At 41.7% G+C, this 20,542-nt stretch overlaps 1 protein-coding gene across 2 annotated transcripts in view; it reads left to right on the top strand.

The window, feature by feature from the left end:
• usp34.S (ubiquitin specific peptidase 34 S homeolog) overlaps positions 1–20,542 on the top strand; it is a 130,842-nt gene that overhangs the window by 89,287 nt on the left and 21,013 nt on the right. The window contains exons 49-63 of one of the 2 annotated variants that reach the window (XM_018264826.2): positions 207–360; positions 1,314–1,392; positions 2,008–2,061; positions 2,145–2,240; positions 4,264–4,328; positions 4,674–4,749; positions 5,911–5,958; positions 7,160–7,225; positions 7,485–7,565; positions 8,916–9,001; positions 10,588–10,756; positions 10,837–10,911; positions 12,631–12,776; positions 13,499–13,547; positions 20,008–20,112. In XM_018264826.2, the coding sequence (XP_018120315.1) occupies positions 207–360; positions 1,314–1,392; positions 2,008–2,061; positions 2,145–2,240; positions 4,264–4,328; positions 4,674–4,749; positions 5,911–5,958; positions 7,160–7,225; positions 7,485–7,565; positions 8,916–9,001; positions 10,588–10,756; positions 10,837–10,911; positions 12,631–12,776; positions 13,499–13,547; positions 20,008–20,112 (1,349 nt within the window). Of the gene's footprint in view, positions 1–206; positions 361–1,313; positions 1,393–2,007; positions 2,062–2,144; positions 2,241–4,263; positions 4,329–4,673; positions 4,750–5,910; positions 5,959–7,159; positions 7,226–7,484; positions 7,566–8,915; positions 9,002–10,587; positions 10,757–10,836; positions 10,912–12,624; positions 12,777–13,498; positions 13,548–20,007; positions 20,113–20,542 lie in introns of both variants that reach the window. The other variant, XM_018264825.2, reaches the window with a different exon arrangement.

Here is a 20,542-nt window from a genome sequence, read left to right as displayed (position 1 = left end):
TTCAAAACCTACGTTAAAATTAAATAAACATAGTCCAGTTGACTGTTGGCTTGGAATAGTACTATCTAGATCAAGGAGAAATTCCCCTTTAAAGCAACTAATGTTTGGTATTTACGTTGTGTAATGGTTCCTGTTAGATTTGTCACTGTTACCAAGGTAAAGAGTTTTAACATGTCAATAATAATAATAAATGCTTTATTTTGTAGGATTTAAAGAGGATTGTGAAGAGCTAAAGCAGACGGAGAGTTATGAGTATGATTTAATAGGGGTCACTGTTCATACTGGAACGGCTGATGGAGGCCACTACTATAGCTTCATCCGAGACATAGTCAATCCCCATGCTTATAAGAATAATAAGTGGTATGTTTTCTTTGCATTGGATATTTTTAACGTATTCTTTATCCATGTAGCATTAGTATGACTACGTATCGCTTCATACAAAACGCGTCAGGGAATTGATGTTTTTAACAAGTTGAAAATAATAATTCCACTGGTGTTCGGAGTGCTCGTCAATTCATTTCTACTGACCATGTAGCATTAGTGTCAACGTTTTTGTTTGCTGCCTCTGTAGAGTTGGGTGTAATCGCAGGTCAAAAAGCAAACGACCTACATTTATTGTGATATAGAAACATACAGTGTTCTGGGCTCCCTCATCGTATATATTCCTTGGATTTGGCCACCATTTGGCTGATCTTATGGCAGTGGTTTCCAAGCCTCCTTGGTCCCACATTAGCTACAAGGATATAATCGTATGTAGACATTAATGTATCAGCAATGCAGTCTTAGTCCCATCAATATCTAGGACTGCAAATAAGTGTTCAAACCACTCTCGAATTCACCTGTTCTTTCAGGAATATCTGAGGTTGAAAGAATACATTTGTATAAATTTCTTAGTGACCTTTAAGCTGGCCTCAGATGTTGAGATTTTTAAAAGATCAGATCCTGATCGTGAGACCACGATCTTCTCAGAACGATCGTACGATTGTACGAATTGACCATCAACTAAAAAGACCAATTTGCCAGGAAATCAATTTCCTGACGGATATCGGCCGAAAAATCGTAAGATGTACGATCGTTCGAATCCCACTAACCGCATGATAATTTCGAAGGATTGGTCGGACTTCACTAAAATCGGTCGTTTGGCAAGAAGAATCGTCGCGTCTATGGGGAGCTTTAGTTTGAGCCCCACAGCCAAGGCTCTGGGCCCTTCATTTTCGAGCCTCTGCCTTAGGGAGATGATTATGTTTTTTTCAATATTTCTAGTATTAAGTCCAGTTGGTTATAAAAAAATTCCATGTTGGTTTCTTCATCAGGTATCTTTTCAATGATGCAGAAGTGAAGCCGTTTGACTCTGCTCAGCTTGCCTCTGAGTGTTTCGGTGGTGAAATGACTGTGAGTAAAGCGATTACTTGGTTACAGTAAGGGGGTTATTTATAAAAATCCAAACATTACTCCCAATTTCCTGAAAACTACTCCGACCAAATCCACACTGATTAGTTTCCCCTTATTTATTAATAAATTTTTTCCAAACAATTTTTGTGCGTGAAAAAACTATAAATAAAATCAATCGGATTTGACACCGAAAATTGCAACTTTTTTCGGATTTGACCTGAAACCCCGGGAGCTACTGCCGACTCTGGATTCCAACAGCACCCTGTGAAAATTTTCAGTTACAATAACGCCCAGTTCACATTGACGTTGTGACCAGAACAACACTGGAATTCTGGGAAAAAACTCAGCACTGTGGGCACAGATCAGAATATCTCCCATTGACTTATACAAGAAACTCGGCAGGTCTTAGTTGGAGTAATTTTTTTACTCTTATTTTTAGCACCCTCTGGGTTTAATAAATGCTGAAAAATTCGAGGTTTTTTTTTCTCCACGAAAAAAGTTTGTTTTTCCCCTTTAAAAAGCCAAAAAATCTGATTGTAATCAATAACCGCCTAAATGTCCTGCTGAAAAAAACAGAAGATCGTTCATAGAAAATATCTTTTTTTTTTTCCACAGACAAAAACGTATGACTCTGTAACTGACAAGTTTATGGACTTCTCATTTGAAAAGGTATTTTTATACCCGTAGTTAAACATGATTTGTTTTGCTGCAGTGCCACAATAATGGCGCATCATGTTGTTCTCTTGATACAGACACACAGTGCTTATATGCTGTTCTACAAGAGGGTGGAACCAGAAGAAGAAACTGGAAGACAATTCAAATTTGATGTCTCCTCAGAGCTGCTAGAGGTACATCTTATTTTTAGTTCACTCTTATGGCTGAATAGAATAATAAGAAACAAAAGTTCTGCATGGAAGGCTGTTGTTCTTTCTGGGGATGTACTGCACAAAATATTGTTTTAACTTGAATTTATACTGACATCATACAATTACTGACCCTTTTAAACCGACTAACTTTTACTAAAGCTCATATAGTGCTTTGTTTTTTTCATGCATTTCAAAAGTTTGTTTTGTATCCGCTAATTTGACATTTTTAAGTAGCTCAAAAAAAAGAAAACTCTCCCTAATGTCTGAAACTGTAAATCAGTAGTTGCCTTTGAAAGCAGACTGACACGTTTCAGGCAATAGTCTTCTGAAAAACACTTGCAGGGGATTCACATAAATGACAGTTGGGGCAGTTTCAGGTCTTTTTTGGTCCCCTTATTGGGCTTTATTATATACAAGGCACAATGAAATCACAATCCTCGTATCAATCTCACTATTGATCAGTCACCCAAAGTGATCTACAGAGAACAATGTAGCCAATGGCACTGAACCTTCCAGATCAATCTTATTGTGCTCTTTGTCTCCTGAGACTTGCTCTGATCCTGAGTCTACGTCTAGAATATCTGTCATAAAGCAAATCCATTATATGACTGTGCCTTAATGCCCCCCATTCAGCTTTCTGCTTCTCTATAGTTACACCAGTGTGAAAGTTGATAAAGGTACCAATTTGTCAGAAGCACATTTGCAGCAACGCTGGACAGGAGTTTCCATCCAAGGGGCCAATTTACTAAAAGGCGAGGTGGCCGTTGCTATTGAAAATTCGCCAGAAATACAAGCCGCAGAGACATCACTAATTCAATACATCGCTAACGAAGTTTCACGTCCTTTCGCCAGGAGAATTTTCGCTCAGACAAACAATCGTTACTCTGCAAATTTACTATAGTGCAAATTTTCCACTGCGTTACCTTTTGTCCCATAGTCTGCTTTGCTAGGTTATACCTGGCGAACTGATAAGATGAAACTACATCCTCCTCAATCTTATGTCAGTGACATCATATCCTGTCTGACAAAAAAGTCATTAAAAAAAAAAAAAGAGAAAACGCTGGAGTTTTTTCATATTATAAAGTGGGATTGTGTGTAAAAGTTGTAACTGTTCAAATATTTTTTTATTATTTTTTATTTAACCTGTTCAAATTGACCTAAGCGTAAGCGTGTTAACTAAGTTTCGCTAGTCAGAAATGAACACTAGCGAAAGTTCCCTATGAAATGCTCACACTGATAAATTTTCCCTGGCAAAACTTCACCAGTGTTTGTCTAGTAAGATGTAACTTAACATTTTGATGAATTAGCAGCGTATGTGCTGCAAATTAACAGCTGGTGAAGTGTGGCAAAGCCTTTCGAGGTGAAAAATCACCCTTTAGTGTATTTACCCCCAAATCATAAATGCTAAATTTGTAACACATGCAAAGAGAGAGGGTTTGTACAATTACTGTTAATGAATGTAACACACTCTATATAATGTAATAAACACTTTGGGGCAGATTCACTAAGGGTCGAATTTCGAAGTAAAAAATACTTCGAAATTCGACCCTCAAATTGAAATCCTTCGACTTCGAATATCAAAGTCGAAGGATTTAGCGCTAAACGTTCGTTCGATCGATCGAAGGATTTTTCGTTCGATCGAACGATTAAATCCTTCGAATCGAACGATTCGAAGGATTTTAATCCAACGATCGAAGGAAAATCCTTCCATCAAAAAAAGTTTAGCAAACCTATGGGGACCTTCCCCATAGACTAACATTGACTTCGGTAGGTTTTATCTGCCGAAGTAGGGGGTCGAAGTTTTTTTTAAAGGGAAAGTACTTCGACTATCGAATGGTCGAATAGTCGAACGAATTTAACCAATTCGATGGTCGAAGTACCCAAAAAATACTTCGAAATTCGAATTTTTTTCATTCGAATCCTTCACTCGAAGTTAGTGAATCTGCCCCTTTATATTTCCTGATAAAGATTTTAATCTAATATTGACATATTTTTCTTGTTTTAGTGGATCTGGCACGATAACATGCAGTTTCTGCAGGATAAGAATATTTTTGAGCACACTTATTTTGGGTAAGAATGTTAAAATGTTTATTTTAAGAAAAAGAACAAATGTTCCCAAGGAAAACAATATTTCAAAAATCAGCAAATGGATTCCATCCAAGTTGTTTCTGCAAAAGGAAAAATGATTTCTAAAGGTCTATTAATGTTAATTGTAATTTTATTCATGTTGCTTTTATATTATTGATTGTTTGTGCCATAAGCAGCATAGTTGTCTGAGAATTCTGGACAATTTGTAGCATCTTGGTAGGAAAAAGTCTCCAATACAAGTCTATGTATGTCTTCCTGACATCAATAATTATAGAACTAAGTTCACTGTGAGATACGGAGTTAAAATAATGGCATTATGTTTCCTAGGTTCATGTGGCAGCTCTGCAGCAGCATTCCAAGTACATTACCGGAACCTAAAGCCGTTTCTCTAATGACAGCAAAGGTAATGCTATATTCTATATATATGTGTGTGTGTGTGTGTGTGTGTACTAAACTGCCTAAAGGAACAAGCACAGCTATGGGACCTGTTATCCAGTTATGCTCAGGACCTGGCGTTTTCCAGATAACAGATCTTTCCGTACTTTGGATTTTCATACCTTAAGTTTACTAAAAAATCATGTAAACATTAAATAAACTCAATAGGCTGGTTTTGCTTCCAATCAGGATTAATTATATATCAGTTTGGATCAAGTACAAGCGACTGGTTTATTATTAAAGAGAAAAGGGGAAATCATTTTTACAAATTTGGATAAAACGGAGTCTATGGGAGCTTTCTGGATAACGAGTTTCAGGATAATGTATCCCATACCTGTAGCATGTTTTTTAGCTGTACAGTAGGATTTCAGCTTGGGCAGAGATGCAGTCTGGCATGGTAAGGATGAACAACTGAAAGTTGCAGTACTGATACTTCATATATATATATATACCACAATGTAATGTATGTAGTCAAAGGTACACTATTAGGGGGTTATTTATTAAAGTCCAAATTCTAAAAACTCGGGGAAAAAAAATTATTATTTTTTTAACTATAAAAATTTTTAGTGGGGGGAAACAAACTTGAATTGTTTGATATTTATTATACTCCGATTTATTATACCACAATGCTGCAAAAAGTACAAATCTATAAATCTCAGACCTGCCGAGGTTGTATATAAGTCAATGGGAGAGGTCCCTATCCTATTTGGCACTTTCTATGGTCTGCGCTGGAATTAGCACAAAAAGCCAACGATTTCGGGCAAAAATTAAAAAAATAAAATGTGGGGAGAAAACTCGGAGAAAAAATTTGTACAATTTGGGTTATTGCTCGATTTTATCACGTTTGTCTCCAATCCGATTAAATTGAGCTTTTTTTTTAATAATAAATTAGATCCACTCATGGATTTTAGTTTGGTCTGACTTTTTTTTTTTTATTAAAATACCAGAAAAATTCAGATTTTGATAAATAACCCCCTAGATCTGTGCAGGTAAAGGATTTCTGGTGAAAAAAAACACAATTTTCATAATTAATGGATAATTGAATATAAAAAAATTGCAGTGAATGTTTAATTACTTGTTTTCACTAAACAGTTTACTGTTTTATGACCAAATTTGCTTTTGCCTCCAGCTTAGTACATCATTTGTCCTGGAGACTTTTATCCATTCGAAGGAGAAGGTACATATTTATTTTCCCTCTGGGAATTTTGTTTACCTGAATAATTGCTTTGTATAATGGATCAGCATTCAGTACACTTCAATTAACCTATTAGGCAGGCGGATTAGGCCCTTGTATCATATGTTAGGTTGCTATTATATATATATATAATTGGACTGGCATAATACTCTTACATATCTGCAGATAAGAGTATTAAGTTCATATATATGTATATTCTGCATAATGGTGATATAAAAATGCATCTCTAGAGGGTGTGATGTGCTTGGAGAACTTCTCAACTCCATGTTATTCATGTGTAAATTTTATTTTTAAGAAAGTGCTTTCCTCCGGATAGAAATGATGCTTTTTATTGGCTGTTGAGATCTTTCCCTGTTAGAATAGTTCTGTTTAGTGCAGGCAACACAAGTCTTCAACCATTGAACATCTATCCAGTATTGGCCTCACGTTTGGGATTCTCCATGTCTTGTGTCACAAGCCTAATGATTTCTCTTGACCGGTCATAGTTGACATCTCTAAAATGTGGCCCTACACACAGAGGCCGCCATAGCTTTCCCTTCCTCCCTAGTAATCACACCCCGATGCTGTAACTCTTAACAATCTTTGTTGCTCTGTTGGTGCTGTCAGTCAGCAAAGAAGAAGCAGGATTGGAGGATACTGGGGAGGAAGGTAAGAATCAGAGAGAGAATTTAGCAGTAATAAATAGGGATGGGCACATTTTTTCGCCTTGTTTCGCCAAAAAAATTACGCCCATAGACTTGTGTGGTGTTGTGCGTCAAAATAAAAAGACGTGCGTCAAAATTTTTTTTGACGCCCATAGACTTTAATGGGCGTCTGCGTCATTTCGCCGGCGGGGAACTTTTGGCGAAACGAACGGGACAAATTCGCCCATCCCTAGTAATAAAGAAACTTGAGAAGTGTACCCATTAAAGGGCAGTGTATAACCTGTAATAATTCTGATCTCTGACCTTTTTCAAACGTTAGTCTCTGATGTTATGGAGCCACACAGCAAATGGTTGTTGTGTTTGGTTGTGATATTGTTGCATTGCTCCATGTAGCAAAAAAGATTGTTTATGCCAAACAGTGTGTTCCATTTAAGTTTATAAAGTGTATGAATGTTGGATTTGGCCAATAAAGTTTTATATGGAACCCCAAGTTTTTTTTCTTCTTCTACCTTATGTTAACAAAGTGTCTCTGTTTGTAGCCCACAATGCTCCAGTGGATTGAGCTGCTAACTAAGCAGTTTAACAACAGCCAAGCAGCTTGCGAGGTGAGATTTTGTGCAAAATTGCTTTTCAAAGGGTTCATATTTACGTGGGCAGCATGAATGCCCTATGTTGCAATTACTTCAGTTCTGTCATTATTTTTGGATGCGGTTCTTCTACTAAGAATAAAAATTCTGGGAGGTCAATTGACTTGTGATAAATTCTATCCTCATGGGGGTATTTGTGCGATTGTTTGCCTGAAGTAGTAGTTTGTAGGCTCGGCTGGGACAGGGAATTACATGAAAATAATTCTGTTTTCAATAGTGGTTCTTGGATCGCATGGCAGATGATGACTGGTGGCCTATGCAGATTTTGATCAAGTGTCCAAATCAGATTGTCAGACAGGTGGGTAGAATTAAGTATTTTCTATAACAGATGAGCATTGTGACCCTTGGAATACACAGACACATCACTCTACAACAAGTGAGGGTCAGACCTTTACTTACTTTACTAGAAAAAAGACATATTTTCCTATGCAGCCTGACTTTTCCACCGTGGCCGTTTTTCTCCTTACTGCCCAAATATCTATGCAGCACCTATGGCCACTACAGATTGCAGTTGGTCAGATCATTTCATCTGCCAATGCCTCTTTTTGCCAGTTGTTCGAGGCAGAAATTCTACCAGTTATTGTTTTTTTATCCTATATGTGTTTAGAGAGATGCAGGATACATTGCAGACACTAGGAGCATGGTCGCCCCAGAAAATGGCTGATAATGTCCCTTAAATTGCTGCAGCATTTCCTGTGATGAAAATGTGGGCCGTACCCACTTTTTGACCACACCCCATAAGCCACTCCTCATTTTCCCGTACACACCTCCTAAATTCTTTAAGGGGTTCTGTCATGATTTTTATAATTTAGTTTTTATTTCTAAATGACACTGTTTACACTGCAAATAATTCACTGTACAATATAAAATGTCATTCCTGAAGCAGCAAGTGTATTTAGTTGTAATATTGGTGTGTAGGTGCATCTCAGCTCATTTTGCCTGGTCATGTGATTTCAGAAAGAGCCAGCACTTTAGGATGGAACTGCTTTCTAACAGGCTGTTGTTTCTCCTACTCAATGTAACTGAATGTGTCTCAGTGGGACCTGGATTTTACTATTGAGTGCTGTTCTTAGATCTACCAGGCAGCTGTTATCTTGTGTTAGGGAGCTGCTATCTGGTTACCTTCCCATTGTTCTGTTGTTAGGCTGCTGGGGGGGAGGGGGTGATATCAGTCCAACTTGCAGTACAGCAGTAAAGAGTGACTGAAGGTCATCAGAGCACACGTCACATGACTGGGGGCACCTAAGAAAATGACAATATATCTAGCCCCATGTCAAATTACATTTAATCTGAAATCTCTTGAAAAATTGATTTCAGTGCAAGATCAGCGCTATTTATTAACTGATGTGTTTTGAGAGAAAAAAAACATGTTTTCCAGTGACAGAATCCCTTTAATCAAATCCCCCACTTCAACCCATCCATCCAAAAGCTGTATTGGCTTTATACAAGGGAGAGTTCATCTGTAGTATTTTGAGGGTCAATTCCATTTGTCTTTTAATGTTTAAGATACGAGCAAAACGGCAAGTCTGCTGTTTCCTTTTATTTGTCTCAATCATAATGTTTCCACAGATCCTAGTGCAATATTTTAAAACCTAGCCAGGTTTTTTTTTCCTCAACTGACCTGTTAACCTATAGATTTTTCATTTAGATGTTCCAGCGTCTTTGTATTCATGTCATTCAGAGGTTGAGACCAGTTCACGCACATCTGTATCTGCAGCCGGGGATGGAAGATGGGTAAGTTCTTGTTAAAGCTGCTTTCAATTAGTTTTAGGAATTCCAAGAATTTTCTTAATCTAATTAATACAATTCTCTTTTAACTTTCGGGAAAAATGAAACAAGTTAGAAAGAGGTAAGGCCTTCTAAAAAGTAGAGATACACCACATCTATCAATTTTGGCTTCGGATGAATATCAAGACATCTACAAACGATTCGGACAAATACTAAATCCTTATTTGTATATATAAATTTGTAGATTTCAATTTTGAACAAATGCATCATCTGCTTTTAAAACAAGTCCTAAAAGCAGATGAAGAAAACCTAGTTAAACAAATAAAAAAAAAACGTATTATATTTAGTTGTGTATTTATTGACAAAAAAATGGTCCAATAACATAACTAGATGTGGCAAAAGTAAGGGAATGTGTATTCATTTAATTTCCCTCCGTACTTGTTGTGATCCCTTGTGCAACAACTAAACAATTGCAGTGAGTGTTGATCAGTCCTTCATTTAGCCCATTCCTCCATGTAGAACAGCGTCAGCTCTTGGATGTTGGTGGGTTTCTTCACATGAACTGGTCTCTTTAGGTCTTTCCACAACATTCCAGGACTTTGACTTGGCCATTCCAGAACATTCACTTTATTCTTCTTTGGTAGAACCACTTGTGTGTTGTGGATCATTGTGTTGCTGCATGACCCACTGTCTCTTTAGATTCTGCTTTGTCCATATAATCTTTAGCAAACTGAAGATGGTCAGCAATATTTTGGGGGGAGAGCAGTAGTTTTCTCCGTTCTACCCGCCATACACAGCCAGGGTCGGACTGGGCCGGCGGGACACCCGGAAAAAACCTGGTGGGCCCCAGCTCTTTTGGGGCCCTGTCGGCCCAGATCCACTCCCTGGATTCCTTATGCTCCCTCCCTGAACGCCACTCGCGCAGACACTCGCGCGCGCACTCGCTCACTCACACGCACTCGCTCACTCACACTCACTCACACGCACTCACACGCACTCACACGCACTCACTCACACGCACTCACTCACACGCACTCACTCACACGCACTCACTCACACGCACTCACTCACACGCACTCACTCACACGCACTCACTCACACGCACGCACATGCACACGCACACTCAGACACACACACAGACACACACACCATTGCTTAACTAGGTTTTCTTCATGTACTTTTAGGACTTGTTTGAAAATCAGATAATATTATAAAATTATTAGGGTTAGGGTTATATAATATATAAAATACTGAAAATTTTAAAGGGTTCACAAACTTTCAAGCTCCACTGTATGTGTGTCCTTCCATTATGTAGAGCTTTAAAGTCAAGTTACATTATGGGTTTGGTTTCAGTTTTGCAGAAGACTTAATCATTTCATCAAACTAGGAAAAACTTTTTATTCTGACAATAAACAGTAATTAAAATAAAAACAGGTGGGTGATGGGTGTTGCTGTATCAGGGCAAGTGACCAAATTCATTGAGTGCTGGGGGGCCAGTTAGGTGGCTAAAGCCTTATTTTTCTTGGTCCTTGATATTAGTTTGTAGGTTGAATTAATATTTCTGTGGAATGTATTTGTTTGGCCTTTTCTAGGTCTGACGACATGGATGGTCCTGTGGAAGACATAGGGAGCCGCTCCTGCGTCACTCGCTTTGTGAAGACTTTACTCTCCATTATGGAACATGGTGTGAAACCTCATAGCAAACATCTGACCGAGTACTTTGCCTTTCTCTATGAGTTCGTCAAAATGGGAGAAGAGGAGGTAATTTAATTCCACTTGGCAATAAAGTTACTGCTCATTCGGAAAAATCTTGTGCTTATATTAAGTTTTGTTTTATTTAGAGCCAGTTCCTGCTGTCCCTCCAAGCCATCTCTACCATGGTCCATTTTTATATGGGAACCAAAGGGCCAGAAAATGTAAGTGTTCCAAAATATTATATATTTAGGTTAAATCTGTGTATATTACGCTGTACCACTATTGTAATAATATATATTTGTGTATGAGTGCCTGCAGTGATAGAACTTGTCTGATCTAATATCCTTTTTCCTGTCCCTGTGTTAAAGGAGAAGTAAACCCTAAAAATGAATGTGGCTAAAAATGGCCTATTTTCTATAGTGAACTTATTGCAGGAGGCTAAAGTTTGAGCTTGTCAATAGCAGCAATGATCCAGGACTTCAAACTTGTCACAGGGGGTCACCATCTTGGAAAGTGTCTGTGACACTCACATGCTCAGTGGGCTCTGATTGGCTGTTGAGAAGCTAAGCTTAGGGCTCGTCACTAATTATCCAGCAGCAGAAAATGAGCTTCCCTGGCTGTAATATAAGCTGATGCTACAGGTTTGCTGATTATTCAATTCTGATGCTAATTGCACTGGCTTCTGTGCTGCCATGTAGTAATTGTCTGTATTAATTACTAATCAGCCTTATATTGTGACATTTCTATTCTATGTGTACTGTATATTGTGAGTGGCTCCCTAAGCTCAGTAAGTGACAGCAGCACAGAGCATGTGAATCAGTGAATCAGCAGAAAAGAAGATGGGGAGCTACTGGGGCATCTTTGGAGACACAGATCTTTACTGCTAAAGGGCTGTGGTTGCCTTGGGCTGGTTCAGATGCACAAAACATCATGTACAACATTTATAGCTACTTCTTTAGTTAGGCTTTAGTTCTCCTTTAAACCAGCTACACCTTTTCATTGAACTTACAATGTTTTTATTTATACAGTTGGGGAAACTCCTACTTGTGCCTGGTCTGGGCTTCAGACCACAAACATAAAATAAATAAACAAGTGTTTAATATCTGTAGTAATTTCAGTAAGTGATTAGTTCTGTTCTATTCAAGCATGTGACAAGAACATTTCCCCTCTATTCTAGTTTTTTTTGGGGTATCCATAAAGATGTATTGAACTCTTCCAGCAGCATGTCACTTAGCATACCGTATATACTCGAGTATAAGCCGAGTTTTTCAGCCCCCAAAATATTCTGAAAAACTCTACCTCGGCTTATACTCGGGTCAAGTGCAAAAACGGTCGCCGGCGCCTAAGAATAGTCGCCGGCGCCCAAGAATAGTCGCCGGCATCCAAAAACGAGACGCCGGCACCTCCAATGGGAGCAGAAACCCTCAATTTTTTGATTGAAACTTACCAGAAGCTGCTGCATTTCTCACCCTCGGCTTATACTCGAGTCAATAAGCTTTCCCAGTTTTTGGAGGTAAAATTAGGTACCTCGGCTTATACTCGGGACGGCTTATACTCGAGTATATACGGTAACAACCCAGGCAATAGTTGACTGCTATTTTCAAATTCATCTATTTTAATACTGAGGCTTCAATGCCTAACTGTTCTCAAGGAGAAGTATAATAATCCAAACACCCCTCCCCTGACTGTCAGTTCCCACTAATTAAAATGAGAAATGCTCTGTATTGCTATAGGGACATCACTTGAGAGTGCAAAAGTCACATTCTTGATTGTTTCTGCATTTGAGCCAAGCCGAGTCCTGTACCCACAGCTGGGAAGTGTCTTATTCTTTGGAATTATCCCAGGAACATTGTGATTAAATCTACTCCATGTGTCCGTACCCACTTGTGTTGCATGAGGCAAGGAATAAATGGACTGTTTGTGTTGTATGTTAGCCACAGGTTGAAGTGCTTTCTGAAGAAGAGGAGGGAGAAGAGGAGGAAGAAGAAGATATTCTATCATTAGCTGAAGAAAAGTACCGGCCAGCTGCTCTTGAAAAGATGATTGCTCTGATAGCTTTCCTAGTTGAGCAGTCTCGTTCAGAAAGGTATGTAATTGCACGTTATTCATAGGAGCCTCCCACCCACTGACACTCACAACATAATAATGAGCCTGAAATGTAAAAATCAATCATCTGCAGCAAAATACACTCTTGATAAGTCTATTCACAAACATAAAGAGCTACACAGTAAATCTCACCTCTTTATATAAGCGTCGGCTGTGACTTTGTCTGCCCAGGTCCAGTTCAAATTCCAATACAAATTTCAGCAGCACTCCGGTATAGGGAAAAATAATTTATTTGTGCAAATGAAGCAACGTTTCGGGCGTAACCAGCCCTTTATCAAGCTTCATTACCAGGCTTCATTACCAAGCTTCATAAAGGGCTGGTTACACCAGAAACGTTGCTTTATTTGCACAAATAAATAATTTTTCACACTCTTGATAAGTGCCGCACAGATCCAAAGTGTCTTCTCTCAGTCCTGCTGGGTTGTAACAATCTCCAGGTTTTAAGATCCTTATTGTAAAAATATCATAAATTTTCTATTTTATTTCCTTTTTTGTTATTTGGCCTTTCTGGTCTGTTTGTGAATATTCTTTTCAGCTATGGCTGTTATTCTTTAGTAGATGAACATACAGACCTTCTAGTATGGAAATTGAAACCCTATATGTATATGTTCCTGTTGGTTACATTAACCCTTCCCCCCCTGTGTCCAGCTTTGTGCATTTACAGTCTGCCTTAATGATGTTACTTATTGATGTCATTTTTAGGCATCTTACATTGTCCCAAAATGATATGGCTGCACTAACTGGAGGAAAGGTATGGAGGACATATTATTTTTTATTTTTAAGAATTGACTGCATAATGTGCCTGTATCACTGCTATCCCTCCTGATCACATTGAAGTGTCTTCCTTTAGAGTCATTGGGGCAAATTCACGAAGCGCCTAACGCGAGCGTCAATTCGCTAGCGTTGGGCATTTTCATTACTTTGCAAATTCACTAACGGACGCTGGCGTAACTTTGCTAGCGTAACTTCGCACCCTTACGCCTGGTGAATTTGCACAACGGACGTAACTACGCAAATTCACTAACGCGCGCATTGTACTGAACGCTACCTTTTACGCTAGACTTCCTTCGCCACCTCAGACCAGGCGAAGCGCAATAGAGTAGATAGGGATTGCTTCAAAAAAAAGTTCAAATTTTTTCTAAGTCCCAAAAAACGCTGGTGTTTTTTCTATATTATGGGTGATAGGCTGAAAAAGATTGAAAATTTCTCTGTCGTCTCAGGGGGACACAGGGAACAGCTGGGGTTAAGCTCCACCCTCCGGAGGCAGGACACTTGAATAATTGATTAAAGGGGCGTGACCTAGGGTCTGGCTTAACCCGGTGCTACGCCAACCTAATCAGTTTTTAAGTGTCCTGCTTGGAGGTAGGACATGCACTTCTACATATATCTACAGAAGAATTCATCAGACAAGGGGTTTCCCCAGAGCAGGGCTACCTGTTTCAACAGGGGACCTCCTTCGTTGGATTCATACCGGGGTCTCTTCCTAGCCCTTGGGCTATAACGACCATCCACTAATACCCACTCCTGCTAAGGATACAGGGTCTCTGGGCCGGTATGACTTCTGTGAGTAACCAGATAACCAGAATTATCTTAACACACTCACTTGCCTGCTCAACCTCAGCCTCTCTGCAAATCCTGTTCCAGGGGGCAGGGTTCTGTTTCCATTCCAGGAACCTCTCCTTCAGGGCCTCCATCTGATATTTCTAATATAGAAGACATCACCTTAGATGGGGGCGCAAGCACTTCCGCAGCTCCAACGGCTCCTCCTTGGGCTATTCAGCTTTCACAATCATTGGCCTCTCTTCAAAGTTTACCCGCCATTGCAGACAACTTGGGAAAGGCTCTAGCCAAGTTAGGCCAGAAATCCAGCGGCAAACGCAAAAGAGCAGACCCCTCTAAAGGGAAGTCTTCCTTTGTTCCTCATTCGGACTGCTCATCAGCAGGAGCAGATTCATCTCACTCCGAAGGCGAACTTCCTCTTTCTGACGTGTCTTCTGGAGAAGAGGATGAGGACGAAGCGTCCAGACACCGTGAACCTCAACATGACGTTGACAACATTATCAGGAGTGTTCTAGAAGTACTAAAAATTACTCCTTCACCTGATCAACAATCTCAAGAGGCCAGCTTATTCAAGAGGCAACAAAAAGCTTCTACGGTTTTTCCGGCTCACGATCAACTCATTGCCATAGTTAATGACGAATGGAATACTCCCGAACGAAAATTTCAGGCTTCCCGAAAATTCTCCAAATCCTATCCCTTTCCAAAGGACTGGGTGGACAAGTGGTCCATGCCACCTATGGTTGACGCTCCAGTTTCTAGGCTTTCAAGAACCACAGCTCTTCCAGTCACTGATGCGGCGGCATTCAAGGACCCTACCGATAGACGGCTGGAGGGTTTCTTGAGATCCCTATACTCATCTGCCGGATCTACACTACGCCCCGTCCTGGCTTCTACCTGGGTATCCAGGGCCATACAGACATGGGCTGAGTCTCTCGTCAAGGACATTCAAGAGGGAGTTCCCAGAACTGAACTTCTCTCCACAGCACAAGCGATTGCTGAAGTCTCTGCATATATGTGTGATGCTACTCTGGATGCTGCCCAGATTACGGCTCGCACTTCAGCTCTATCAGTAGCAGCCCGTAGAACCCTTTGGCTTAAGAGTTGGACGGCAGATATCAGTTCCAAGAAGTCCCTTACTTCACTGCCTTTCAAGGGTCAGAAACTCTTTGGAGAGGAATTAGAGAAGATCATCTCTCAGGCCACTGGAGGAAAAAGCTCTTTTCTCCCTCAGCCTAAATCCAAAACACCTTCCTCCTTCAGGCGAGGCAAAAATTTTCGTGGCCAAAGTGGTCGTTACACCAGGCGTAGCAATTCCCCACACCGTTCCAACTTCCGAACAAAGACCGGCGATAAGGGACGTTCAGCGTGGAAACCGAACAAGTTCCATAACAAGCCTCCAGCAGACAAGTCCACTTCAGCTTGACGGGTCACCCCCTCCGGGGTCACGGCAACCAATTGGGGGCAGGTTGCTTCAATTCCGGGAGGTGTGGACAAGACATTCTTCGGACAATTGGGTCAACGAGATTGTGTCGGAGGGGTATCATCTGGACTTCTCTTCCCCCCCCTCCAACAAATTTCTGATGTCCAGGCTCCCATCCGCCCCAAGCAAGGCTCAAGCCTTTCTGGACTGTATTTCCAAGATGGAACACAACGGAGTAATTGTCCCGGTACCTCCGCAGGAGAAATTCTCCGGGTTTTACTCCAATCTCTTCCTGGTTCCCAAAAGAGACGGTTCCTTCAGACCAGTACTCGATCTAAAGTACCTCAACAAACACATACGGTCTGTTCGCTTCAAGATGGAAACGTTACGGTCTGTAATCCGAGGAATGGAACCGGAACAACTGATGATGTCTCTGGATATCAAGGACGCCTACCTCCACGTCCCTATCTGGCCACCTCATCATCGCTTCCTGAGGTTTGCCTTCAAGAATCGCCATTATCAGTTTGTGGCTCTGCCATTTGGCCTCTCCTCCGCCCCCAGGGTCTTCACCAAATTAATGGCGGTGACGGCAGCCTCTTTGCGCCTTCAAGGGATATCAGTGACCCCCTATCTGGACGACCTGCTCTTGAAGTCCAGGACAATGGAACAAGGCAAATCGGATCTCCAGAGGGCGATCCTACTACTGCAAGACTTCGGCTGGACCATAAACTGGGACAAATCCAATCTCATTCCCAGCTATCAGATGACATTTCTGGGGTTGGAGTTCAACACCCTTTCCCAGCGGGTTACTCTTCCACTGGACAAACAGAGAAAGTTGAGAGATCAAATTCGCCATCTAGCTTCTCTCCAGTTTCCCACAGTTCATCTGGCCATGAAAGTATTGGGATCGATGGTCTCGTCCATGGAGGCGGTACCATTCGCACAAATTCATCTGAGACCTCTCCAAGCCAACATACTGTCCCGCTGGAAGGGAGGTCAACTCTCTCAGAAGATCCCTCTTCTACAGTCGACAAGGGACTCCCTCCTGTGGTGGCTGCAACGGGACAATCTGTCAACGGGCCAGTCCTGGGCAATCCCGGATTGGACAGTGATAACTACCGACGCCAGTCTTCTAGGCTGGGGGGCGACATGGGACAACCTATCCGTGCAAGGCCTATGGTCCGCTCCCGAAATACTTCTCCCAATAAATATACTAGAACTTCGGGCAGTCCGACTGTCTCTCCAGCACTGGACGCAGCAATTGCAGACAAGATCAGTGAGAGTTCAGAGCGACAATTCCACCACGGTCGCCTACATAAACAGACAAGGAGGAACCCGCAGCAAGGCAGCTCTAGCGGAGGCCCAACAGATTCTAAGCTGGGCAGAACTAAACTCAGTAAGGCTGTCAGCCATCCACATTCCAGGGGTGAACAACACGAAAGCGGATTTCCTCAGCCGAAACCAACTAGACCCAGGAGAATGGGAGCTTCACCCAGAGGTGTTCTCCCTCCTAGTCAGTCAGTGGGGCCTTCCCCAGATAGACCTGATGGCCTCCAGAAACAACCGCAAAGTACAATCGTTCTTCGCTCGCGCCCGGGATCCGTTAGCAGCAGGAGTGGATGCCATGACTCAAAGTTGGCACTTCGACCTAGCTTACGTCTTCCCTCCTCTGCCCATGTTGCCCAGGGTCCTCAAAAAGATACGACGATCGAACATCAAGGTCATTGTCATAGCCCCATATTGGCCCAGAAGAACTTGGTTCTCCGATCTTCAAGAGATGTCGGTGTCTCCACCAGTGCGACTACCAGCCAGGGACGATCTCCTTCTCCAGGGGCCCATAGCACACCACAATCCGGGCCTCTTCGCTTTGACGGCATGGCTATTGAAGCGGACAATTGGCGGAGACGAGGCATATCTGACGAGGTCATTACCACAATGTTGAAATCTCGCAAACCTACCTCGTCCAAAGCCTACCATAGGGTATGGCGCAGCTACTGGAGTTGGTGCCAAGAAGCCGGGTTCCCTTTTCTGGATTACGACATACCAAGAATCTTGTCCTTTTTGCAACAGGGTTTTCAACTGGGTCTCAAGCTTAGCTCACTGAAGGTACAAGTGTCGGCACTATCAGCCCTCTTCCATTCTCGACTGGCCCTCGAAGATACCGTTCATACCTTCCTGCAAGGTGTTGCCCATGCGGCACCACCGTTCCGCCCTCCGATCCCAGGTTGGGATCTCAACCTTGTCCTTGCAGCCTTACTGGATCCTCCCTTCGAACCCATGGGTACTATCTCTGACAAGCTGCTTACCTGGAAGGTAGTGTTCCTGGTGGCGATTTCGTCGGCACGCCGAGTATCCGAACTCAGTGCTCTCTCCTGTGATCCAGCTTACCTGGTTTTCCACAAGGATAAGGCAGTTCTGCGCACTGTTCCTTCCTTCCTACCCAAGGTTGTGTCTTCGTTCCACATCAACCAGGAAATTATTGTACCTTCCCTTTGCCCGGATCCGGCTAACACTAAAGAAAGACGACTTCATAGTCTCGATGTCGTCAGAGCGCTCCGCTGGTATATAGAGAAATCGAAGGCCTTTCGACGTTCCCAACGTTTGTTTGTGATTCCCGAAGGATCCCGCAGAGGCATGGCAGCCTCTAAGACTTCCATTGCACGCTGGCTGAAGGAACTCATCCATCTAGCTTATGTCTCTAAAGGAAGATCTCCTCCCGAAGGAGTGCGTGCTCATTCCACCAGAGCTATGGGAGCTTCCTGGGCATGGCGCAACTCGGCTTCCCTGGATCAGATCTGCAGAGCGGCCACCTGGTCCTCTGTGCACACATTTACAAAGTTCTACAGACTTGACACCTTTTCTTCCTCTGAGGCCTCGTTTGGCCGTAAGGTGTTACATTCTGTGGTACAATAATGTGTACCGATCTCTTCCGCTCCCACCCTGCTGTTCTCGGGGCTGCTTTGTTAAGTCCCCAGCTGTTCCCTGTGTCCCCCTGAGACGACAGAGAAAACAGGATTTTTTTTTTGATACTCACCGTTAAATCCTTTTCTCTGTAGTCGATAGGGGGACACAGGGCTTCCCGCCCCGCGGCGAGATGTTGACCAAGTTGGTCCATAAGGGAATACTCCCTGAGTTACCGTTCTGCTCATTCAGTTTTGTTTTTTCTTATGCTAGCAGTCTCTTTGGTACAAACTGATTAGGTTGGCGTAGCACCGGGTTAAGCCAGACCCTAGGTCACGCCCCTTTAATCAATTATTCAAGTGTCCTGCCTCCGGAGGGTGGAGCTTAACCCCAGCTGTTCCCTGTGTCCCCCTATCGACTACAGAGAAAAGGATTTAACGGTGAGTATCAAAAAAAAAATCCTGTTTTTTTTGGTGCTCCCCTCCTTCCCCCCTACATTTCCTAACTCATGGCAACTTAACTATACAGTGGGCACATGTGTAGGGCAAAATAAACATTTTATTTGATGTTTTGAAGTTTTTCAAGGCATTTGTAGTGCTGCTACATATTCCTCCATTGAAATCTGAATTTGGCGCCGTATGCAAATTAACCATCGCTAGTGTAACTTCGCAACTTTATGCTACCCCTGAGCGCAACTTCTGATTTTAGTGAATTTGCTGGCGTCTGGTGAAGTGCGGCAAAAAGCGGCGAATCGGACGCCAGCGCAACTACGATTCTTAGTGAATGTCCCAGATTGTCCTGGCTCTGCTTCTAAAAACCTTCTTTCCCTTCATCTGTCATGTATCTGATTAGCCAAATGTACCCAAAATTACACTGAAAAAGTAGCAGCAAACACCTGTATTCCCAAATTTGCTGAAAGCCTCTACACAATGAATTAATGGCTATACGTCTGTACGTTTGTACTAAACACCTTTGAATAAATCATTTAGATGGTATTATATATTTACATTTAAAAGAAAGAACTGTCCTAATAACACAGTAAATACAAATCTCAGAATATTATTTATGTGTAAGATCTGGGTGTATTCTACAGTTGCAGCCTAGGCCTTTGCTAACCCATTACATCTTCAAGACTTTTAGGGTGTTTTGCCTGTTTACAGACAGTTTGCTGGTAATCCCAGTTTAAGGAATAACTGATTTTCTGAATGTTACTTTCAATAATCATTCCATTATTCTCATCATCGAATAGTTTTATGTTGAATTAAATCTGTGATTTTCATCTCAAATCATGAAATAGGCATGATAGTACTGGGTTCCTATTTTCTTGCAGGGATTTCCGTTTCTTTTCCAACATATTCGAGATGGAATTAACATCAGACAAACTTGCAATCTCATTTTCAGCCTGTGTAGATACAATAATCGTCTTGCAGAGCACGTGAGTACATCATTTTGTGCTTTTCCTTTACACGTCTTTAAGGCCACACTGAGTTCTCCAGAAAAAATAAGCCCGAATATCAGGCAGACACCACTTCTCATGTATAACAGAGAAACAGTCGCCACACTCCAATTAAAGAAAAGCTGCAGAGCAACAACACTTAGGGGCCCATTCACTAAGTTCGAGTGAAGGAATAGAAGGAAAAATACTCGAATTTCGAGTACTTTTTTTGTGCTCCTCGACTATCGAATTGGCGTAAATTCGCCTGAGTAGAATGATTCGAATAGATCGAGAGCAAAAACGCTGCGACTATTCTCCATTCGATAGTCAAAGTACTGGATCGAGCGCAAGAACGATAGGACTATTCGCCATTTGATAGTCGAAGTACTGTCTCTTTTAAAAATACTTTGACTGCCTACTTCGCCACCTA

The sequence above is a fragment of the Xenopus laevis genome, chromosome 5S, assembly GCF_017654675.1.
Source record: "Xenopus laevis strain J_2021 chromosome 5S, Xenopus_laevis_v10.1, whole genome shotgun sequence".
Classification (NCBI taxonomy): Eukaryota; Metazoa; Chordata; class Amphibia; order Anura; family Pipidae; genus Xenopus; species Xenopus laevis.
This window is presented reverse-complemented; position numbering and strand designations above follow the sequence as displayed.